Source organism: Carcharodon carcharias, chromosome 1 (assembly GCF_017639515.1).
Source record: "Carcharodon carcharias isolate sCarCar2 chromosome 1, sCarCar2.pri, whole genome shotgun sequence".
Classification (NCBI taxonomy): Eukaryota; Metazoa; Chordata; class Chondrichthyes; order Lamniformes; family Lamnidae; genus Carcharodon; species Carcharodon carcharias.
In genome coordinates this window covers 108,795,923-108,821,463 of record NC_054467.1, presented here as the reverse complement: position 1 = coordinate 108,821,463, position 25,541 = coordinate 108,795,923, and the positions used below count along the sequence as shown (strand labels likewise).

The 25,541-nt window shown below is 43.5% G+C and overlaps 1 protein-coding gene across 3 annotated transcripts in view; it reads right to left on the bottom strand.

The window, feature by feature from the left end:
- Positions 1-508: 508 nt before the first annotated feature.
- The window catches only part of LOC121284595 (zinc finger protein 518B), a 41,775-nt gene continuing 16,742 nt past the window's right edge, over positions 509-25,541 (bottom strand). The window contains exons 1-2 of one of the 3 annotated variants that reach the window (XM_041200105.1): positions 9,225-9,295; positions 509-6,995 (exon numbers count right to left, since the gene is read on the bottom strand). In XM_041200105.1, coding sequence (XP_041056039.1) covers positions 1,166-6,667 — 5,502 coding nt within the window. In that variant the 5' untranslated portion in view covers positions 6,668-6,995; positions 9,225-9,295 and the 3' untranslated portion in view covers positions 509-1,165. Of the gene's footprint in view, positions 6,996-8,228; positions 8,346-9,224; positions 9,296-25,541 lie in introns of those variants that run through there. The other 2 variants (XM_041200088.1, XM_041200096.1) reach the window with 2 other exon arrangements.

Sequence of the window (25,541 nt, the reverse complement as noted above, 5' to 3'; positions counted from 1 at the left end):
ACCGCTACAGCAGATAGACGGGAACACTACTACCTGGAAGTTTCCCTCCAAGTCACTCACCATCCTGACTTGGAAATATATCACCGTTCCTTCAGTGTTGCTGGGTCAAAATCCTGGAACGCCCTTCCTAACAGCACTGTGGGTGTACCTACATCACATGGACTGCAGCAGTTCAAGAAGGCAGCTTACCATCACCAACTTAAGGGCAACTAGGGATGGGCAATAATTGCTGGCCCAGCCAGCTACACTCACAGCCCATGAATGAATAAGAAAAAAAAGGGCATAAAATTATTTCAGGAAAAAAAAAAGGCTTCTTCCAGGGTTCAGGAATTAATACAAAAGTATTTCATGGATGGCAGCCCAGCCATTTAAAAAAAAATTCTGATCGAATTACTTTGAAAGCTCCCTAATCTCTTATAGGCTGACAGGAACCTTGAGTATAACTATTGATGAATTCAAGTATTATTGCGTAGTGAGAAGTATGCAAGACAAAGTTTCAAAGCAGTTGTGAAAATTTCATCTCTTTTTTTATTAAGACAAATATCAAACAAGCAATATGCAAAAAGTATCAATTTTCTGAGCACAATTTACTGTAGTATTTAATCTACTGGTACACAAGTAATGTACACATCTATTCCTATGCACTGTAATTTGACAAGAATACTTAAATGGGTTAATAAAATTACACTGCTGTTTTAATAAAATACAATAGCACTTGTTTCTCAATAGTGTTTCATTCATATCTACAAAATATGAAATATTAAAACTGAGTTGAAGTTAGCAGTGTGAAAATTAAATAAATCTGCAAATTCTAATACTTCATTTCCCCCAATATATCTTTGCAATTGGTACAATCACACTAGAACATTCCAATTTTCCTTACAATTGTACATCTTAAGTGACAAACAATATTGTTTCTTTTTTGATATAACTTTACCCCATACTTTACCCAAAGAACAGCAGTTTGTAGTCAGCTTATCTTTCACTGCAAAAGATCAATTTTATTTTATAGCAACAAGTCAAAAAAGGACATAGACTTCAAACCAAAAGATGAATCAAAATGAATGAGTCCTTGTCATTCTGAACTTCTGTGTACTCGTACATTCTGGGCCAAAACCACCTCTGAAACTTCAGCTTCAAGGTCCAAAGTCCCTCTGATCTGTCATTATATATCTGATTTCCTTTGCACATTCAATACTTCAGCTTCACTTTCCGTAACTTCATGAACAGTGGCAACATCATTCCAGTCCCGGGTGGCTTCCATTAAGTGGCGTTGTCCATGAGCAATCCATTCTTCTTGATCACAAAACATCCGCCCACAAAACCAACAGTGAAATTTAAACTGCAAATGCTCATCATGAACATTTTTTACTATCTGATAATTATTTTTATGAATCTTCTTTAGTTTCATTTTCAACATATGTCTTTCCTTCACTGGACTAACTACCTTGCAGTTATGCCATTTGTCAAATAAAATACCTCTGTTTTCAAATTCCTGTCTTTGATGCTTTTCCTTTAAATTAAGAGAAATAACAGTTCTCTCAGATAAAACCACCTTGAGTACATGACCTCTGTACTTCCCTATTGTTTGCATTACATTAGCTACCTCTTGAACATCTACATCTGGATGGTTTAACACAACTACAGGCTGATTGCGGCGAGGGCATTTTACCAACTGACTTTCACTGAATGGTTTGAGCCTCAGTTTGCGGGCAGTCTTTAATATCTCACCGTCATTGGTAACAATAGGAAAAAGACCGTCTTGCCTTTTTACCTTTTTTAATAAGATATTATTCTGTGTGTGATCAGGTTTTTTTTTTCTGGTATTTCGGCGTTTCAAAGGTTCACCTATGCTGGACTTTAAGGGTCGCGATTTCTGACGAGCAGCTGTCTTAACTGAAATAGTGTTACATGTGTTTGGTCTGTCAACTGAAACAGAAGATTGATCTTGGTTACTTTTCTCCTGGCATTTCACCTTAGAAGAGCAATTTATTGAATCGACTTTGGCACAAACTTTGCGCTTCTTTGTCACAGCTGGTGCTTGCAGTTCTGAATTTCCTGCCGTGCTACATGAAACTGGTGCTGAACACAATACTTGAAGATTTTGTGACTGGTTGACAGATTGATAATTTACAGTAGAAGCTTTCTGTTTGGAATCACCAGCAGCATTCAACACTCTAAGCACAATACCACTTGGAACAACCTTGTAAGTTGTTTCATGTTTAGAACAGTCAGTGTCTTTTACTAGGTAATGAAGAGGTGGTGTATTTTCAAGATTAACTTGGCTTTTTGTGGAACAGAGAGGAAATGCAGAAATACAGGATGAAGTAATATCTGATTTGGACTGTGGTTGTGGAAAAAGGAGATTTGGCATATCTTGTCCCACACTGTTATTTCCAGAACCATTTTCACAAGGAGAGTTTGGTACAATGTTCTCAATTACAGCAGCATTTTGAAGGTTAACAAAATCTACAGCCTCTTCAGTCTGGCTAGATGCATCTTCTACTGCTTTATGAAAGCATCTGCTTTGATGGATACAAGGAGGTAAAACAGAATGAATTTTGCTGATTTTACTAGGAGGTTTTAATTGAACTTTGGTATGATTGCTTTTGTTGTCTACCACAGATGACGTTAACAATGAAATACTCTGTAGTTTTGCTGTGGATGGAAGTGTTATCTGCTCTGGGAGCTGCACAGTTTTGCCAAGGCTAGAAGGTGTATGTTTAAGTTTCTCAATGGCATCAGTGCAGTTAACATATTTAGGTTCTGCACTTGAATTACAGCTTGAAGGAAACAAAGGGACTTTGCTTTGCAAACTAATCTGTTGGCAGACTTTCAAAGAGGATGCACTAGTTGTAGGTGTGTCATCTTGTAGTTTTTCTGAGGAATGAGAAACATTCTGGTGAAAGAAACATCCTCCTGAACTGCTAGTGTTTGGTTCACAAGTTTTTGCCAATGCAACTGGCAAGTGATTAAAAGTTGAAACTTGCTGTTTAAAAGCATTTGACACTATTCCAGAGGGAGCAGATGTAACTAAAAAGGCATCGCTGAAGTTGTGAAAAACTGAAGGCTCATCAACTCCACCTATAGCTGAAGATAAAGCATTTTCAAGTGATTTATTTTGAAAGGATACACTTACTGAGGATAGATTTGGAAAAACAGTGTGTTTGGGGAACGAGAAGGGTTTAGTTTGGTAGTTTTGTGTCATACCAGTCAATGGGTTCCCAGTGGTACTGGGCACATTACTTGAATTTTTCTGTACAAAGCTATCCATCTGTGCGCAACATTGCACTGCTGCAATATTATTGCTTGTGGAAGACAGTCCCGAAGATACATTGGCACTGCTTTGATTTAAAGAAAACTCACTAGAATATAGATTATGTGCACCCTGGATAACATGCACATTGTCCACAAACTGTTGGAACAGATTTGCAGAGCTACCTTGAATCTCAATAAGTGACATTGGAGGCATAGAAGGAGCCAATGGTGGCAATAACGAAAGATACTCAGTCAAGTTAACACCACTGGATAATTGAAATGGGTTTCCATCCACCACTGATGGACCTGATGTTGTACTGAGGTTTCTATTTTTAGATGTTTGCACACTCACTGGATTCTTGTGACTTGATGATTCACTTGTATGTTCTTTTCCCTCAAGCTGGATTGTGAGACTTTTACTATTTGCCTGAATCTGAGAACATAGGTTACTCTGAGAGGGGTTTAGAGCAGAGGTGAATGAAGTACAATTGTTGTCTTGGTCATTATCCCACCGAATACTGTCTGGAACATTATTAGTACCGCAACTAAGAGAAAACACTGAAGAAATTATAGGCCATTGTCTATCAACCAAAGGATCCTCAGTGGACTTGTCAGTATCCAAATCACTCTGGTTACAGAAATCACCGAAGTCTGTATTAATTGCAATGTCTTGTGATATGTCCTCCCTAGTTAATTCACTTTTATTATGCAATGGTGACAATATTTCATTCATGAATGCCGCAATATTTGAAGACACATCGGTAAACGAATTAGGAGCAGCTCCTGTTGCACTTAGACCAATTGCTTTATTTTGCAAAGACTGATCATGTATCTTCGTACCCCAAATCTGACTGCAGTCTACAAAATTAATTTCATTATCGTTTGCATTAATTTTTCTATGCTTCCATGTGTTTGACTGTTGATGAGGCAAATCTGGTTTCGTTCTGCTGTTTTCACACTTTCCCAATGTACGATATGAATTGCTAACACAATGTGCTTCATCTTGATCTTGAGTAGATGCAGATACGATACTATGATTCTCTACCACAACAGAGCACATACTATGACTTTCAAATGTACTGTTACAAGCTTCAGGATGACTGGGTTCCTTATCAACAATACCAGTACACTGAGATTTCAAATATTCTGCATGAAACATACTTTTGGGTATAATTATGGTTTGTTTTACAGATGAACAGTTAGGTGTAATTTGATGACCACTGGGTTTAGAAGCTACTGTTGTGTCATCGTTGGATGAGGTGGGGGATAGCTGACATGGTGAAGCCTTACTAATATCAAGTGGTTTACAGCGAGATGTGATACAAAGCTGCGTACTGGCTTTAGTTCCATCATTTGGCAAAGATTCAATCGATTTGCTAGTAGTTTTGCAACTGGAGTCTATCAATACTTGAGGATCACACACATGTAAACTTTTATTGGGCAACTGTACAAAAGATTTCTCAAAAGTTGTTTCAACAGACATAACATCTTCAATATAATCTGTACTTTTATTATTGAATCTTGATACATAAAACTGGTGTCCTTTTGAAATAGATTCCTGTCCTTTACTGGCAGCAACTTCACAAGCTAAATAAGAGTTTACACTTTTTTGCGTTACTTTAGAATCAGAAAAAGTTAATGACTCCTTATTAGTTTGATTCAGGATCTCTTGGGTATCTGCATTCAAAACCTTCACAGTGGTTTGGTTGCCTAAAGCCCCTTGCTGAAGATAATGCATCATTTCATCCAAAACATCTGGGGATGCAAGGGCATCCTTTTGTGAACAGCAGGTCAGGTCGGTTTCTGTTGGTTCACTACCTTGTGGCTGTTCTACAACTACACTCTGGTTTTGTTTTGGGCTACTTTCATTTCTACTTTCCAATATGGACGAATTGCTAACCATAGATTCTACATCAACTGAAGACTGAGGATTTGAAAAGACCATTTTAGTGTTTATTCCTATATTCTTCTGATCAGCATCAACAACTTCATTCAAAGGACCTACACAGGGTAATTCATTGTGATCTACAATTTTTGTCATTAATTTAGATGAATGATTTGACACACTGTTCTTTTGTGGCTGAGCCATCTCTGTGTCCACATGTTGCATTTCTTGCATTGGAAGTGTAATCATTCCTGATGCACCAGTTGCAGAAACTTGTGGTATTAGTTTGAACACCAACTGTTGTTTCCCGTTAACAGTTTTTATTTCGATCAGCTGAGCCAAGCAGTTAGAAGGAATAACCATCTGTGCTGGAGCAACCAGTGTTAATGGTGTACCAGGCTGAACAGTGTGTTTAGAAGATGCAAGTACTTGTAGCTGAGTCTTTCTCGCATCAGTGGGAGAGCAATTCAGATGTTTAATATGTTCTATAATTGATTTATCCACACCTTTATTTTCATTGGCACTGTTTATACCTGTCTCTGGAAGAATAGCAATATCCAAGTCTTGCACTTGCACAGAAGTGCTATTGAGATTAGAAGTCAAAGCTGCTGAATTTTCCATATGATCATGTAGATTAATGTTAGCAGAATTCTCATTTTGTGTAACTTTGATGATATTCTTGGGTCTGGAGAAAGCCTTCCTCTTATGGCCTTTCCTCATTGGTAGAACAAGCGCAGATCCACCATTTTTTATGATGTCTCTGTGTACTCCCTTGGTATGTTTCACAACATAATCCTTTCGGACTGCGCCATAATCACAATACCTACATTTAAAAGGAAATGTTCCAGTATGCTGTACTGAGTGACGCTGGAATTCTCCCCTAGTGTAACAAACATGATCACACCGTCCACATTTGTACTGAATTTCTTCATGTCTCAGAATGTGTTTTTGAAAAAGAAGTGGATCTCTTGTTGAAAACCTGCATTTATTACAATACGAGGTATCAGGCTTCAAATGCCTACTTTTATGTAGTTTCGCTTCTCTCGGCAAGGAGAGATCTTCCTTGCTGTCACTGAGTTCTGTGATTAACGTTCTGTCCATTTTGTGAGAAAGTGCATGTACATTCATTTGTTCCACATCATCAACAGTGAAACCACATCTGCTACAGACAAACACAGGTTTGTCTTCTGGATGTTTTTGCTGGCAGTGTTCCAGAAGTTCTGTAAAGCTGAACTGTTTGATATCTTTGCACTTAACACAAAACATTAACATTTCATTTATTTCTTGTCCACATCCTGCTACATGATCATAGATTTCTATTCTCTCTTTACTTAATCTCAAATTTTCCTTTGTCTGCTGCTTTTTAGCACTCAAATAACTCTTGATTGCTACGGTCTTCCTTGCAGTCTGCTTTCTTCCACTACCACATTTTATTGAAACTTCTGAAGCATTATAAGCAAAATTCTTCTTCCCTGTAAGATCATCTATTTTTGGCAACAGCACTTTTAACCATTTAAGCTGCATTTTTCCGTTAAGTGTTCTTAAGCTTCAGCAGATTTTTGAAATTCTGAAAGTTGTGCCACATTAGTTCTTCATTGTTTCTTATTCTTTTACATTGCTCAAGGCAATTAGAAAATTGATCTACAGTAATCACCTGCAATGCTCTTCTATATACATTTCATCATCTCCAATAAAAATCCAGGTCACCTACTGCAATTTAAATGAAGAATCACCTCCGGAAATGAAAAGGGCTTCCTTTCTGCAAATGCTATTTGAACAACTTCTTTACACCAAGTCCTGAATTTCAATACAGCAAGGATAGTCCATCTTAAATACACTAGAATGCTTCCATCTATAACAAGAAAAATGGAAAACAAAATTAGTAGCTATAAAATATTATATGGATTATGAAAATCTGTTTCACCAGAATCTCAATACATAAAGAATGAAGAAGTAAAATTGGTATTCATCACAAAATCTTAATTATTCACAAGTTAAAATCTGTTTGGGAAATCACAACGCTTGGAAGTCCAACCAGCGATGCCCCAAAAATGCTCATTTCTTAAATCCATCTTTAAGTCCAATTGCCTATAGAGATTTAAGGTTGGTTTCTCATGTCCCTCAATTCCCTTACAAATTGGTAAAACAGCTCAGATAATGTAATTCTTAAATTCCAACTGAAACTTCCATGTGATCCTCACTTTTGCAAAAATCAAGTTTCAATATGTAAAATGACCTGAAACATCAGTGAACATAAACACAAGAGATACAGCCAGTGAAAATTAGCCTATGACAAAGGCAAAAATTTACAAACACTTGCCCTCTTCCCAAAATAAGGAAATTCACAAATATGTAATACAATTCCACCTATTACAGGATAATGATATCCAAATACAAAACTGAACCTCAATGTCAATTGTAAGCAAATTGCATGCAAAATAAAACATGGCTGGAAGCTTAAGAGAACAAACGGAGAGAGAGAGACTTAACTTTTCAGGTCGATGACCTTTTATTAGAACTGGGAAAAGTTGGTTTCAAGCAAATGAAAGGAGGGTGGGACAGAAACAAAATGGATGGTCTGTGAGAGGGTGAAAGATGGAAGAAATTAAATGACAAGAGACTTGGTGATGTAAGGCCAAAGGGAGTGGTAATGGGATAAAAAGAAACAAACAGAAGATATGCCCAGAGGACATATGAAAAGCAGAATGAGGAACAACCACCCTTCAAAAGCAAGGGAAAAACAAAACTCAAAACTACATGGAAAATTGAAAAAAAAAGGGGGGGGGGGGAGGCGGTAGAGCCTATGGTCTGAAATTGTTGAACTCAGTGTTGAGTCCAGAAGGCTGTATCTTGAGCTTACACTGCATTTCAGTGGAACAGTGCAGGAGGCTGACAGCAAGAGATGCCAGTGCAAAAACAAGGTGGAGGATTAAATGATTGGCAACTGGAAGCTCAGGGTCATGCTTGAAGACTGAACATAGGCGTTCCACTGTCACCCTATCTGGGTTTGGTCCCCCAAGTGTAGAACAGGCTACATTATGAGCAGTGAATACAGTATGCTAAGTTGAAAGTAAATATACATCACCGTTTAACTTGGAAGGCGTGTTTGCAGCCTTTGACGTTCAGGAGAAAGGTGGTAAAATAAAAGGGCAAGTGTTGCATCTCCTGGTCTTGCATGGAAAGATGTCATCAGAAAGGGAAGGGTTTTCTGGGGTGACTGAAGACTGCACCAGGCAAAGATGCTGGAGGGACAGTATCTTTGGAATGCTGAAATATGAGAGCAGAGGAAGATGTGCTTGATGGTAGTATGATGCTATAGGTGGTGGGAGATGATCTGTTGAATACGGAGGCTGGGGAGATGGAAGTTGAGGAAAAGGGGGACATCATCTTAGCTCTGGAAGGAATGGAAAGAGGCAGAGCGAGAACTAGGGAAAATGGAACAGACGGGGTCAAAATTTGAGTTGACTTGGGGGGGCGAGGAGAACGGAACGGAATTCTCAGTTGAGGAAGGAGACACATCAGAAGTGCTGAGGAGTGTTAGTATGTGTATATTGGGGCGGCGGGGTAAAGACGGTTTGGGAAGTGGACTGTGCCTTCATAGGAAGGAAGGAAGGGGGAGGGGGCGAAGGCTGTGTCCTTGTGTGGATGGTTGAGAGGTCTGTGTCCCCATGGTGAAGGGTCTGTAACCCCATGCGGCAGGAGATGGGGAGCGTCTATCCCTAAGGGGAAGGTGGAGGGTGTTTCTTCCCACCCCCCCCCACCCCACGGGGAAGGGGGGGGGGGGGGAGAGAAAGGGGCTGTGACCCCATGACCCCTGCCAGCACCAACCGTCCGCTCGCGCGCCGGCCGCCGTTTTGAACATGGAAACGGCGGGTCCGGGGGCTTGGAGCTCAGGAACAGTCCACCCTTCCGTCACTTCCCCAAGATAAAATATCACGGCGGCAGGACCAACGACGAGGACGGTCGGCGAGCCCGCGTTTTTAAAACAGAAACTCTGCAAATAAAACAACGAGAGCTCGACTCTCGGCTCCGAAACCAACATCGACCCAAACAAAAGACAGACAGAGAGAGAGAGACTTACAACTGGCTCAGCTCCTATAAGAAGGGGGATACTCCCTGCCATCCTTCATTGTCAAATCCCTTAATAGTGATGATGGACAAATAGTCCCTGGAGAACTATTTGGCCGCCTCAGCACAGGCTCCGTTGGCGGCGGCGGCTCACTAGCAGATCAGCATTGTGTCCCGCCGCAGGCTGCTCCTATTGGCTGCACGCTCGAGTATAGAAATCTACTGGCAGCAGCGATCCTCGTCCCGCTGACTGGAATATGGAGAGGGCTTTACTTAGAACTAAACTCAGTACACTCCGTCCGTGTTCAGACAGAAAGCTACTTCCAGATCTGGATCCGTTCCACACATGTTAAAAGCAGTTTTTTTTTTCTGGGGAAAAAAAAATAAAAATTGTTCAAAACCTAATCCGAACACGCCTCTCCACCCCCGCACATGAAAAGGATCCAAGGGCTGGCTTGTTTAGCTACGTTAGAAAAGTTGTTTTTTTTTGACGATCCCAACTCCAAAATAGAATCGCTGTACTCAAACCAAGGTGAAAACCGGGTTCATCGACGCCCCTGAAAAGATTTCTACCATTTTCCCCTACATCGTGGGCTCATGAAACGCTGCGAAGTGGGCAGCTTTGGGTTCGCCACAGGATCTCCACGTGGTTAATTTTCAGCTACCAACATTTTAACTGAAAATTATATCTCTTGAATGGATGGTTACTCCGCGGAGTTTGCTCCTTCAAAAGGTCGGCTACTAAATGTACAGAAATGTTCACAGCATACATTCACCCAAGACTTAATGCCAAGATTAGAGATAGAATGACATGTTTTACGAGAAGCCTCTGACATGTCATTATTTATAATTAATCTCGAAATGCCTTTAATCCCATTGAACAGGCTTGCCGTGAACATCTTGCTAAGGGTTACGCGTAACCATTTCACCATTCTATAATTGTCATTTATTAGCAGTGAAACTGGATTTTCTTCCAAGTCACAGGACGAGTAATGGACAATCTTAACCAACACAAAACTGCTAATGAGCCGCCGCAATGAAAGGCTAAACGAACATGTAAAGAGATCATGTAGAAACTGGACCTTTTATACCCATCGTGGTGATTACAAAAATCTACGTGTCATTTAAAAAAATATTGGCTATTATTTATATTGCGATTCCGTAACTTTAAATGATTCGCAATAAGAACTACAATTGCAATCTCTCTTCACCCATGTTTAAATGCACATCATGCCTTCACCATCTCAGACTTGACTTCTTAAATTTGAATTTCAACCAGAGAGCTGGACCTTAACTAAATCAAACCGTACAGGTCGCCCGTTTGTCTGACGCAACTTGGGCGGAACCGCCGGGAAACACTTTCTTTCGGGAACAAAAACAGAATTACCTGGAAAAACTCAGCAAGTCTGGCAGCATCGGCGCAGAAGAACAAATTTGACGTTTGGAGTCCTCATGACCCTTCAACAGAACTAAGTAAAAATAGGAGACGGGTGAAATATAAGCTGGTTTAAGGTGGGGGGGGGGGGGGTGGTTGTAGGGACAAGCAAGCAGTGATAGGAGCAGATAATCAAAAGATTTCACAGACAAAAGAACAAAAAGGTGTTGAAGGTGGTGATATTATCTAAAAGAATGTGCTGATTAAGAATGGATGACAGGACACACAAAGTACAGCTCTAGTGGGGGTGGGGTGAAATAAGAGTAAATGGGCCTATAAGGTATTGATTTAAAAATAATGGAAATAGGTGGGAAAAGAAAAATCTATATAAATTATTTGAAAAAACAAAAGGGAGGGGGAAGAAACAGTAAGGGGGTAGGGATGGAGGAGGGAGTTCAAGATCTAAAGTTGTTGAATTCAATATTCAGTCCGGAAGGCTGTAAAGTGCCTAGTCGGAAGATGAGGTACTGTTCCTCCAGTTTGTGTCGAGCTTCACTGGAACAATGCATCAAGCCAAGGACAGACATATGGGCAAGAGAGCAGGGTGGAGTGTTAAAATGACAAGCAACAGGGAGGTCTGGGTCATTCTTGCGGACAGACCGAATGTGTTCTGCAAAGCGGTCGCCAAGTCTGCGTTTGGTCTTTCCAATGTAGAGGAGACCGCATTGGGAGCAACGAATGCAGTAGACTAAGTTGGGGAAATGCAAGTGAAATGCTGCTTCACTTGAAAGGAGTGTTTGGGCCCTTGGACAGTGAGGAGAGAGGAAGTGTCGGGATTTCCGTTGTTTTCCTTTAGTAACGGCAGGAAAGGTCACCCTCATAAAAGTGGAGGTTCAATACTTTCAGAATACATTGTACATGGACTGTGCTGGCTTTCAGCCAGGAAAACTAGATTAGGAAGATCTTTCGTCAGTGACCAGATGGGTTATGATGATCATCCTCGTGATTCTCATCAGTTAAATACACACAAGAGCTTGTTTTTTTTTAGGAAACAAAAACCTACAATCCAGAACTAATGGCTTATTCCAAAGGGCCAGGTGTTTCATCTCAAGCCAATACAAAATAGGGTATACCAATAAAAAAGATCTTCGTGTCAAAATCGAGCAGATGAAACAATCTAAACATATGCCTAAAAGAATATTGACAAGTGACACGTGCCAAGGTAGGGCTTTACAATATTTTCTATGATTGTGTTAGTTAATGAATTTTTTTTCCATTTTTGAGAGCTCTTTTACAAATCAGTTCATCAAGCTTAGTATCATGATCAGCGTTAGTTCACAGAGCCTGACTGTATCATTAACAATTTTTTGTCCATCCCTCACTTTAATGTTCTCAGCATCTGAGTGAGACAACAAGCTTAATATATTCAAAGTTAGCATAAGACTTTGACATTTCATGCCCTATCTTCCAGTACATAAAATGGATGTGGTATGCTTTTTTTGGATTAAATTCAATGTTGTAATACTGCTGGATTGGTAGGTCCTACATACTGAGGGCGAAATCAAGCATATTTCCATTTAACTAAAAAATGTTTAACATAAATTAAATGTCACTCAAATTGGGCCATTTTTCATCACAGCTGAAGTAAGTAAGGGGTGTCCATAATTTTGAAGGGCTGGGTTAGTGATTTAGGACAAGAGGAGAGCAGGACTCTTTTAAAGTAAGAGAGTTGTGAAATGTGCCATCAGATTTCATGTTTAAAGCTGTGATCATGTCAACGTTTCAGGTTAGATTGGTACTTGAAGATGAATGAAGGCACATGTGATTAGGATTACTGCTCACAGAGGATAAACACCAATGTTGATTGTTTAGGCCAAATAGCTGTTTTATGTAAAAGTACCTGATCTAATTTTTTCCAATATTAAGAATACAATACAAACTCGAAAAATAGAGATTGTTTTATGTCTCAACTCATTATTTAAGGAGTGTACCAGACCAAGTGTATGCAACACATACAAAATTCTATCTATAAAAAAACTTTTAAAAATCCAGCTATTCAAAAAAAGGATAGGAATGTCAATGTAATTTTAAACCAAAATAATCTGACTGTATTTAGCTAGGGCCAAATTTAACAACTAGAAATCTTTAAACAGAAAACAAGTTTGGTTTTTTTTATTGCTTGCAGTATTTCTAAATATTCATTTTATCTTAATTTTGATCTAATCTGGCAGCATACAAATGTAACACTGATTTATTGTTAGTAATCAAGTACACAAAGATTCCAATCAAACACATATTTGAAATAATCTAGTATTGTTTAATTTGCTTTTTGTATTTGTACCACTATTTTGGTTAATATCAAATGGATTTTCTGGGCCTCAAATGCATATTGGCCCTTTTAGCAATGACAAAGCAAAAATCATCTAGTAAGAGTGCAAATTTAAAATATTTGGACAGAAAGGCCTCATAGCAAAACTATGCTACATAGTATGTAGATAGGGATTCAAGTATTATTTCTGAGTTCACCACTGTATCTAAATTGGTTTTAAGAAATAGAACCTAGAAAAACAAAGGCTAGTATTTAACAAAGGCTAGGAGAAAATCCAAGGAGGTAGACCCCAGAAATATCCTGGTAAAGGTAATAAACAATCATATTTGGGTTCAGGAATTCAATAAACAAAATTAGCCCAAAATTCCGGAGCAAAATAAAATTCTTCTGTTGTAAATGGAAAACTTCAATGAAATGAGGAATACTTCAATTAAAACACTTCTATTCCATTTAACACAATTAAGTCTCCCAAAGTTGCCTGCTTACAACTGAAGGTGTGTTGTTCTCCTACTCCCAAGATCCGCAAGAAGCTCTGTTACAGTAAAAAGTTCATTTGTTTTATGCAGGAGATAGCTCTGTGACACAAGCCAGTAATCACGAGGTGCCTGGACAGAGTAGATAAGGAAATACTGTTCCCACTGGAGGAAGGATTGAGAACAAGAGGTAATTGGCAAAAGAAGCAGTGGAGATATGAGGAGAAACTTTTTCATGTAGCGAGTGGTTAAGATCTGGAATGCACTGCCTGAGTGTGGTGGAAGCAGGTTTAATCAAGACATTCCAGATGGAATTGGATTATTATCGGAAAAGGAAGAACGTGCAGGGTTACAGAGGGATGGCACTAGATGCATTGTTCATTCAGAGAGTCAGGACAGGTTGAATGGCCTCCTCCTGTGCTGTAACAAAACTGTGATTCATTTACTTTGCTCGATCAGACCTCGCCATTATGGTATAGGAATATAGGACTTAGAAGCAGTAGACCATTCAGCTCTTCAACCCTGCTGTGCCATTCAATAAAATCATGACTAATCTGATTGTGATCTCAACTCCACTTTGTCATCTACACCTCCCCCCCCACCCCCATAACCCTTGACTCCCTTGTCTATCAAAAGTCTGTCTAACTCTGCCTTGAATAAATTCAATGACCCAGTATTAATTAATTACTTAATTTACTTATGAGTATTCACTTACCATACATTTTCAAAATTGATCTATCCAGAATGTTAAGCAGTATATTCAAAACTTCTATGCTTAGACATATTGGATACATCAGTCTACTTAATATGGACACAAAACTGAATAAACATACACAAAATGGATAAGTACTTTGACTTGCCCCGTCAGAAATATACTCTTGCTGCCAAACTCAATTCTTCAACCTCTCTTTTTGAAGAATTGGGTGCTAAGATTGTCCTGAGCCACAGCATCATAATAGTGATGTCAACATACACACTGTATGAACTAGGTGCTGTATGAGATGTTTTTCAACATAAAGTTCAAGGAACATTAGGGTTTCAAGCTTAGAATTGAGAGAGGATCAGTTTTTACCCAGCCGATCAAAGAAAGTTGTCAAAATGGTTTAAAACAAACTGTTTGAAATAAGCTGAAATAAATGTTAAATTATTTATTTTCTGGTTGCCCTCTTGTGGTGCTGCCCATGGAAAATGATTAAAAGCTTGAATTCATCTTCACATAGCCGCCTCTGCCTTCTTCTCATAACTGTGCTTTACTTTTCATTTTACACTCTAAGGGCAGAATTTTGTCCTTGATGGGTGGGAGGGCCCCACCGGCTCGGCGGCGGGCAGGCAGCTGAATGCTGCCGCCATTTTGAGTGTGGGGGGGGCGGAGGGATTCCCCAACTGTCAGAGTGTGCTCTTTCGCGCATGCATATGTCAGATGATTGGGCCTGAGATCAGCTTTGACTGTGTGGATGGATGCCTCATGCCAGTGGTACTGAAGGTCACAGTGGCCCTCAGTGGCATGCGTGCGAAAGAGGGCACATCTCCCTGAGATTAAGTGTCGCCTCAGGGAGAGCGCTGACAGTTTTTGTAAGTTGAAAAATAAAAAAAATATTAACATGTCCCCCTCATGTGACAATGTCACACGAGATGGGACATGTTAATAAATGTCACATAAACTTTATTAAAGTTTTTCAAAACAGACATGAAACCTCATTCTGCTGGTGGATGAGGTTTCTTGTTTTTTCAGAAGCCCGCTGGGGCTCCTGGCCTGCCCGCCAACCTTAAGGTTGGACGGGCAGGGCCCTTAATTGGTTTAATTATCCTGTCAATGGCCTCAATTGGCCATTGACAGGTCTGCAGGTGGACAACTGATTGCACTGTCCGCCCGCCTTCCTGAATATTTAAATGGGCGGGATGACGTCAGGGGTTCCCCGACGTCATCCCGCATCATTTTTGCGTCGGCGAGCGGGCCCCGCCCCCAGCTCGCCAACAGAAAAATTCTGCCCTAAGACTCAATAGTTTAACTTGCTGCTAAAATTTTTCATAACCTATAAATCTGTCCCTTATTGTTTAGTTACTTGTATCTCCTCACTGGCTGTACATCTTGTTTATGTTCTCTTTCTTTCAATCTGTGGCTGCCACACACTTTGGGCAGAATTTTTCACTCGGCATGCGGGCGCGCTCCCGGCATGCTCGAGCACAAAATAGTGTGCGATGATGTTGGGTGAGCATCTCGACATCATCGCGCACTCGCGCGATATTTTAGTTGCCGGGTGCGAGCAGGAGCTGTACCCGCCAACAATTAGGAGGCCAGTTAAGGCCATTAAAAAGGTAAAGTAAGCTGAAGTTTACTTTACTCGTGTGATTTTGCACTTGTTGCATGGGCAGGTAGGCAGCCGACCATTTAAAAAACCTCATCCAAGGGCGCGATAAAAAGGGTCAGCAGCACTGTCACTGTGAGTGGTGAGGAGTTTTGGAGGTAGTTTGTTGCTGGTTGCTTATTGGTACTTGGCAGCTTCATCTCCATTCAGGGCTTCATTGTTAGCATTTCCAGGCTTCGTTTCAGGACTAATTGGTGTCTCCAAGGCTCCCGGATGATTCAGACCGTGTGGACCCTTCCAGGTATCAGACAGCCTTCCATTACCCTGGTAATGAGGATTGTGGTCTCCGCTGATGGCACCTACTCTGAGGAGGAAGAGAGGGGCAGAAGGGAGAGAAGGCCACGTGTCCCTATGTAGCTTCCAGGGGAGTGACCTATGGGAGGAGAGGCGCAGGCACAAGGGAGCAGGGCCAGCAGGAAGTCCAAGGTGGAAGGGGCCGCAGAAGACTCCACTATCCTGCTGCCAGAGTTTACAGGCGGCAATGCAGCTACATCAATAAGTAGGAGGTGCAATGCTGAAGCAGGCTCTGCCTCTCAAGGGAGACCGTGACCTCCTTTTGTCAGATGATTGGGCCTGAGATCAGCTCTGACTGTGTGGATGGATGCCTCATGCCAGTGGTACTGAAGGTCACAGTGGCCCTCAACTTCTTTGTCTCCAGCTCTTTCCAGGGATCAATGGGGGATCTGTGTGGAGTATCCCAATCAGCTGTCCACAGTTGCGTCAAGTTGGTGTTAGAAGCTCTGTTCAGGCGGGTATTGATTTTTGTTCTTTACCATACAGATGAACCAGGCTGAGCAAGCCAGAGGCTTTGCAGCGATTGATGGGTTCCCCCGTGTCCAGGGTGCCATCGACTGCACATATGCGGCCATCAAGGCACTGGCGGGTCAGTCAGGTGCCTTCATCAACAGGAAGGGATTCCACTCCATGAATGAGCAGATAGTGTGTGACTACAGGATGCAGATTCTGCAAGTCTGTATGAGGCACCCTGAGACACACCCAGGTGCCAAGGCTCTTCAGTGCTGCAGCCCGACTGGATGGATGGCTGCTGGGTGACAAGGGCTATCCGTTGAAGAGTTGGCTCATGACACCTCTCCACCATGCAAGAACAGAGGCAGAGCAGCATTACAATAGGAGTCATGTCTCCACAAGGCCAGTGGTAGAGAGAACCATAGGTCTTCTCAAGATGTGCTTCCAATGCCTGGACCATTCAGGGGGCGCACTCCAATACCCCCCAGAGTATCACGGGTATCACTGATAGTGGTTGCATGCTGTGCTCTCGAAAATCTGGCACTGGCAAGGGGGGACCCACTGGATGAAGACGATGTTGATGCAGCTGCACAGGCCACAGATTATGAATCCACAGATGATGAATCCAATAGTGAGTGATGAGAATGCTGAGGATGTGAAAGTAGACTTCGGTAACCTCCAGGGAGGCAGGGACGCCTTGATCCAACGCTCCTTCAGCTGGGCTACCAAAGATCTGCTTCCACCTCATGCCAGGGCTGCCACCTCCATCCCAGGTATCTGAAATGACCCTTTTGTTTGTACCCAATGTCCTGTGCAGCAAAGTATCGAGCCACTAACAACCATCATTATATACTGGAACACCCTGCACCAAAAGAAAAAAGGTGAAGTGTACTCAGGCCATCAGAACCAAAGCAAATATAATGTCATTGTCACGTTGAATGCATAATGACATTACCATTACTGGTGTTGATGTCCACACCAGCAGACATAAAAACCAAACCTAAATGAACAGAAAATCACCCGTGAACTATCTCTCTTGTGCTAAGGTGCCTTTAACTTGCGTTTCCAAGTGCTATGTCTTGGTGACCCGTTCCCCACCCGCCCCCCCCCCCCCCCCCCGCCCTCGCCTCTTACTGGCACCGGCATTGGAGACAGCCTGCTGTCTTGTTGGTCTTGAAGACCTTGGCGGTCGTCCTCTGGCCAGTGGAGCCTATGCTGGCCGCACCTGGGAGGCAGCGTCCAGTACGACAGCTGGCATCTCCCGAGTCACAGCCTCATCAGATGCAATGGTCACTGGTGGAGGAGTTGCGGCCGTCATCCGAATGCCCTGAGAGGAGCTTGCAGAGATGTCAAGTAGCTCATGTGCCAACCTGAAGTTGCTCTGGACCTCCCAGCTTACCATTGAAGGACAGACCTCTAGCTGGGATACTGGGTGCCTCAACCATCTCCCATTCTGGCACTGACCACCTGAGGTTATTGCCTCTGTGAGAGCTTGCAGGTCCGAGCGCAACCACAGGAATCCCTCATTCTGTCCCTGGAGCTGCCTGTCCATGAGAGTCACCACTCTCCCAATGGAGGAAACAGTGCACTTGGCCATGACACGCAACGCAGTGCTCATGCTCCGCATAGACTCCTCCACAACGGAGACCATGGTATGCAGACCCTCATGGATATCCGCCAGATCCTCCTGCACATCTCACTGGACATCCAGCATCTGCTTCCTAATGGATGACTCCAGAGGTTCATCATCAGTCTTCAAGTGAGCATCTTCCTGGTTGCCATCAATCCTCCGACTGCTGGCGCCTTGGGCACTCTCTGCCTCCGCCTGCACCTCCAGTGAGCGTGAAGTGCCCTCACCAATGTGCAGTGATGATCTAATGCCCACTATCTGCGCCAGTGCCTGGTTAGGAGAGTGGGTGTGATGCAGGTGCAAATGAAGCCCAGTGGTCCTCCAGTGTCAGCGGTGGCCCTTCGGGGTCCAGAGAGCGAGTGCGTGCTGGTGAATCTAAAAGGGTAAACAAGGACATGTCATTAGTTAAAGTCATCACACTGTCACTGTGCATACCAGGCACCCTGGTGGGACCATGGAGATCTGCATCACAGTGCCATCATCTTTTAATGATCAATGGGGACTCCGGATTTGAGGCTCCCATCAACGAAGAAACTACACTAGCATGGCTGCACAATCCAAAACTCTCACCTCTGTGCACTGTGCTTTTACCTTCGCCTGATATCCCCGCCTCTCCATGCCTGGTTGCACATGGAGCGTGCTGCTGGCTCTCCCGCTCAAGGGTATCCTGCTCGAACTTGGTGAGCAGCTGCAGGTTCCGCCTGTACCTCTCCAATTATTTATGGCTTGTCTTCTGAAAGGACAGAGGAGCATTGATTAGTCCACTGTCTACCTGCAACACCACTGCAGTCTGGCCAACCCCAGCTGAGGAACACCTTGCAGGGCACATCCAAATTGTGGCTCTCGAGCCGCAAGGCACTCAGTCCAAGCAGCCAGGGCTCACCCCCTTAGCTAGCTCCGGCATCATTAACAGTTAGGACTCAGATTCTAGGAGGATGGCCACACCTTAACATCTCTGCACACTGACCCATGCCAACACGGTACTCACCCTTCCCAAGCACAGCAGGTCATTGAACCCATTCCAGCGCTGCACCACATCAAGGCTGGTAACCAGCGCTGCCACCTCCTCCCATGCCCTCTTTGAGAGGTGCAGTGGCCTCCTCCTCCCATCTCTGGGGACAAGGGTATCCCTCCTGGCAGCCACCTGCTCCAGGAGGACCACGAGGTATTCATCCGAAAAGCAAGGGGCCGAGTGCCCACCCAACCTGCCCTCCCCCCCTGGCTTCTCCAGCCGCACTCAACTTTATAACTTTGCTAACGCCTAACAGATGTTCCTCTATGGCAGCCTTCCCAAGGGCTGCCTATGCCGTTTTTAAACAGACCGCTGAGTCACCATTGGACCCGGAGACTGATGGGCACCAGGTTGCACTCAGCCCTTCCTGACCAGTGAGGAGCCGCATTTCATGCTGGATGGGCCTTAATTGGCCCGCCAGCGTGAAATCATGGTCAGGGGCCGATCACAGGCGGTGGCCCATTTCCTGGCAGCTCCCAGGCCCGCCGATTGTGTGCACCCGCCAAGGGTAAAATTCGGGCCTTTCTTTTTATGAAAAACACTTTAGAATTTGCTTCAGATTTTGGGGGATTTCCTTTTCCACCTTTGACTCACACTATTTTCTTGGGAACCCACTTCTATTTTGTTATTTAAATTCATTCCTTAGGTTCAAATTACCAGTTGTAGGCCCACAACAATGTTTGGGGAAAAGACAGAAAGAAGAAAGATATAATTTTACCAAATGGTACACCCAGGGCAGCTCATTTGTTCCGGCATGCTTTCATGCATTCCAAAGATTTCAGCAAGGATATAGCCTGCCTTAGTGCAAACTAGACACTGAAACTTTATTCTCCTCCTTGCTTCTTGAACACTTTATAAGTGGATTCATGTTACTCTGCATGCTATTCTTAGTGCATCGATCAACAAGCTTTTATCAAATTTATATATTTTAACTGAACCTTTAAAAGAAATAGATGTGTGAAAGTAGAGTTTACATCCTCTGACAACTAAGGAAATGTCTGGACTATTATCTCAGCAGTCCTGACATACTTAGAGCTAAATATAGAAGTTACATACATTCAAATGAACATTTGAATTAGGAGGACTAAGCCATTCGGCCCCTCAAGCCTGTTCTGATATTTGATAAGATCATGGCTGGTCTGATTGTGGCCTTATTGTACTTTCCTGTCTACCTCCTATGACCTTTGACTTTCTTGTTAATCAAGAATCTATCTAACTTAGCCTTAAAATTATTAAATGATCCTGCCTCCATTGCTCTCTGGGGAAGAGAGTTTCACAGGCTAATGACCTTCAAAGAAAAAAAAAATCTTCTCATCTCCGGCTTAAATGGGAGACCCTATATTTTTAAACTGTGTCCACTAGTTCTCCCATAAGGGGAAACATTCTCTCAGCAGCCCTCCCACCGCCCCTGCCACCCCATCAAGTCTCCTCGCGATCTTATAAGATCACCCTCAATCCTCCAAACTCCACTGGATACAGGCCCAACCTGTCCACCTTTCCTTATAAGATAACCCCAGGAATCAGCCAAGTGAACCTTCCCTGAACTGCTACCAATGCAAAGAGCTGAACTCCCAAGATGAGGTGAGAGTGGCTGTCTTTGACATCAAGGCCGCATTTGACCGAGTGTGGCATCAAGGAGCCCTAGCAAAACTGGAGTCTATGGAAATCAGGGGGAAAACTCTCCACTGGTTGGAGTCATACCTAGCACAAAGGAAGGTGATTGTGGTTGTTGGAGGTCAGTGATCTCAGCTCCAGGACATCACTGCAGGAGTTCCTCAGGCCCAACCATCTTCAGCTGCTTCATCAATGACCTTCCTTCCAACGTAAGGTCAGAATTGAAGATGGTCGCTGATGATTGCACAGAGTTCAGCACCATTCGCGACTCCTCAGGTACTGAAGTAGTAGTACATGTCCAAATGAAACAAGACCTGGATAATATCCAGGCTTGAGCTGATAAGTGGCAAGTAACATTCGCGTCACACAGGTGCCAGGCAATGACCATTTCCAACAAGAGAGCACCTAACCATCACCCCTTGACGTTCAATGGCATTCCCATCACTGAATCCCTTACTATGGACATCCTGGAGGTTACCATTCACCAGAAACTGAACTGGACTAGCCATATAAATACTGTGGCTACAAGAGCTGGTCAGAGGCTAGGAATCGTGCGATGAGTAACTCACCTCCTGACTCCCCAAAGCCTGTCCACCATCTACAAGGCACAAGTCGAGAGTGTGGTTGAATATTCCCCAATTGCCTGGATGAGTACAGCTCCCATGACATTCAAGAAGCTTGACACCATCCAGGAAAAAGCAGCATGCTTGTTTGGCACCACATCCACAAATATTCACTCCCTCCACCACCAATGCACAGTAGCAACAGTGTGTATCATCTACAAGGTGCACTTCAGGAATTCAGCAAGGCTTCTTAAACAGTATCTTCAAAACCCAAGGCCACTACCATCTAGAAGGACAAAGGCAGCAAATAGATGGGAGCACCACCACCTGGAAGTTCCCCTCCAAGTCTCCCAGCATCCTGACTTGGAAATATACCACCGTTCCTGTCGCTGGGTCAAAATCCTCGAACTCTCTTCCTAACAGCACTGTGGGTGTACCTATACAACATGGACTGCAGCGGTTCAAGAAGGCAGCTCACCACCATCATCTCTAGGGCAAGTTGAGATGGGCAATAAATCCTGGCCCAGCCAGTGAAGCCCACACCCCATGAACTAATTAAAAAAATTACATCCTTTTTTCAAATAAGACGACCAAAACTGTACATAGTATTCCAGATGTGGTCTCATCAATACCCTGTACAACTGTAGTCAAACTTCAAAACAAAAACAGAAACAGAAATACCTGGAAAAACTCAGCAGGTCTGGCAGCATCGGAGGAGAAGAGCACAGTTGATGTTTCAATTCCTGATGACCCTTCAACAGAACGAAGTAAAAATAGGAAAGGGGTGAAAGATAAGCTGGTTTAAGGGGCGGGGGTTTGTTGGGACAAGAAGCCAGTAATAGGTGGAGATAACCAAAGGACAGACAAAAGGACAAAGAGGTGTTGAAGGTGGTGATATTATCTAAAGGAATGTGCTAATTAAGAGTAGAAAGCAGGACAAACAAAGTACAGATAGCCCTAGTGGGGGTGGGGTGGGTGAAGGAATACTAAAAAGTCTAAAAGGTAGAGATAAAACAATGGGTGGAAATACATTTAAAAATAATGGAAATAGGTGGGAAAAGAAAAATCTATATAAATTATTGGAAAAAACAAAAAGGAGGGGGAAGAAACGGAAAGGGGGTGGGGATGGAGGAAAGAGTTCATGATCTAAAATTGTTGAACTCAATATTCAGTCTGGAAGACTGTAAAGTGCCTAGTTGGAAGATGAGGTGCTGTTCCTCCAGTTTGCGTTGAGCTTCACTGGAACAATGCAGCAAGCCAAGGACAGATATGTGGACAAGAGAGCAGGGTAGAGTGTTGAAATGGCAAGCGACAGGGAGGTCTGGGTAATGCTTGCAGACAGACCGAAGGTGTTTTGCAAAGCGGTCACCCAGTCTGCATTTGGTCTCTCCAATTTAGAGGAAACCGCATTGGGAGCAACGAATGCAGTAGACTAAGTTGAGGGAAGTGCAAGTGAATTGCTGCTTCTCTTGAAAGGAGTGTTTGGGCCCTTGGACAGTGAGGAGAGAGGAAGAGGCAGGTGTTGCATCTTCTGCGGTTGCATGGGAAGGTGCCGTGGGAGGGAGTTGAGGAGTAGGGGGTGATGGAGGAGTGGACCAGGGTGTCACGGAGGGAACGATCCCTACGGAATGCCGCTAGGGTGGGTGAAGGGAAGATGTGTTTGGTGGTGGTATCGTGCTGGAGTTGGCGGAAATGGCAGAGGATGATCCTTTGAATGCGGAGGCTGGTGAGGTGATAATTGAGGACAAGAGGGACCCTATCATGTTTCTGGGAGGGAGGAGAAGGTGTGAGGGTGGATGCGTGGGAGATGGGCCGGACACGGTTGAGAGCCCTGTCAAACACCATGGGTGGAAAACCTCGGTTAAGGAAGAAGGAGGACATGTCAGAGGAACTGTTTTTGAAAGTCGCATCATCAGAACAGATGCGACCGAGGTGAAGGAACTGAGAGAATGGGATGGAGTCCTTACAGGAAGTGGGGTGTGAGGAGCTGTAGTCGAGGTAGCTGTGGGAGTCAGTAGGCTTGTATTGGATATTGGTGGACAGTCTATCACCAGAAATTGAGACAGAGAGGTCAAGGAAGGGAAGGGAAATGTCAGAGATGGACCATTGAAAATGATGGAGGGGTGGAGATTGGAAGCAAAATTAATACATTTTTCCAGGTCCCGACGAGAGCATGAAGCAGCACCGAAGTAATCATCGATGTACCGGAGAAAGAGTTGTGGGAGGGGGCCAGAGTAGGACTGGAGCAAGAAATGTTCCACATACCCCATAAAGACACAGGCATAGCAGGGGCCCATGCGGGTACCCATAGCCACACCTTTTATTTGGAGGAAGTGAGAGGAGTTAAAGGAGAAGTTGTTCAGTGTGAGAACAAGTTCAGCCAGACGGAGGAGAATAGTGGTGGATGGGGATTGTTCAGGCTCCTGCTGAGGAAGAAACGGAGAGCCACCAGACCATCCCCGTGGGGGACGGAGGTGTAGAGGGATTGGATGTCCATGGTGAAGAGGAGGCGGTTGAGGCCAGGGAACTGGAAATTGTTGATGTGACATAAGGTGTCAGAGGAATCACGGATGTAGGGGGAAGGGACTGGACAAGGGGAGGGAGAAGGGAGTCAAGATAGTGAGAAATGAGTTCCATGGGGCAGGAACAGGCTGACACGATCGGTCTGCCGGGACAGTCCTATTTGTGGACTTTGGGTAGGAGGTAGCAGAGGTAAAACCCTTGTCCTCACTTATCACCCCACCAGCCTCCGCATTCAAAGGATCATCGTCCACCATTTCCGCCAACTCCAGAATGATGCCACCACCAAACACATCTTCCATTCACCCCACCCACCCCGGCGGCATTACGTAGGGATCGTTCCCTCCGTGACACCCTGGTCCACTCCTCCATCACCCCCTACTCCTCAACCCCCTCCCACGGCACCTTCCCATGCAACCGCAGAAGATGCAACACCTGCCCCTTCACTTCCTCTCTCCCCAATGTCCAAGGGCCCAAACACTCCTTTCAAGTGAAGCAGCATTTCACTTGCACTTCTCTCAACTTAGTCTACTGCATTCGTTGCTCCCAATGTGGATCCCTCTACATTGGAGAGACTAAAAGCAGACTGGGTGACCGCTTTGAAGAACACCTTCCGTCTGTCCGCAAGCATTACCCAGACCTCCCTGTTGCTTGCCATTTCAACACTCCACCCTGCTCTCATGCCCACATGTCTGTCCTTGGCTTGCTGCATTGTTCCAGTGAAGCTCAACGCAAACTGGAGGAACAGCACCTCATCTTCCGACTAGGCACTTTACAGCCTTCAGACTGAATATTGAGTTCAACAATTTTAGATCATGAACTCTCTCCTCCATCCCCACCACCTTTCCTTTTCTTCCCCTTCCTTTTTGTTTTTTCCAATAATTTATATAGATTTTTCTTTTCCCACCTATTTCCATTATTTTTAAATGTATTTCCACCCATTGTTTTATCTCTACCTTTTAGCCTTTTTAGTATTCCTTTCCCCCACCCCACCCCCACTAGGTCTATCTGTACCTTGTTTGTCCTGCTTTCTATTCTTAATTAGCACATTCCTTTAGATAATATCACCACCTTCAACACCTCTTTGTCCTTTTGTCTGTACATCTTTTGGTCATCTCCACCTATTACTGGCTTCTTGTCCCAACAACCCCCCCTCCAACCCCCCCAGCTAAACCAGCTTATATTTCGCCTTTCCTATTTTTACTTAGTTCTGTTGAAGGGTCATGAGGACTCGAAACGTCAACTGTGCTCTTCTCTGCTGATGCTGCCAGGCCTGCTGAGTTTTTCCAGGTATTTCTGTTTCTGTTTTGGATTTCCAGCATCTGCAGTTCTTTGCTTTTATCTCTGTAGTAAAACTTCCCTGCTTTTATATTCCATTCCCCTTGCAATAATGATAACATTCCATTTGCCTTCCTAATCGCTTGCCGTACCTACATACTAACTTTTTGTGATTCAACCAAGTTCTTTTGTACCGCAGGGTTTTGCAATCTTTCCACATTTAAATGGTATACTGCTTCTCTATTCTTCCTGCCAAAGTGGACAAGTTCACATTTTTCCACATTATACTCCATCTGACCATACTGTTTCCTACCACTACATTCCTATTTACTCCCTGGCTTGAATGGCTTCCTGTATCATGGTGCCATGATCAATTTGCTCATCCACCCTCCATCCCCGCTCTCACTCATACAAATTGAAAGA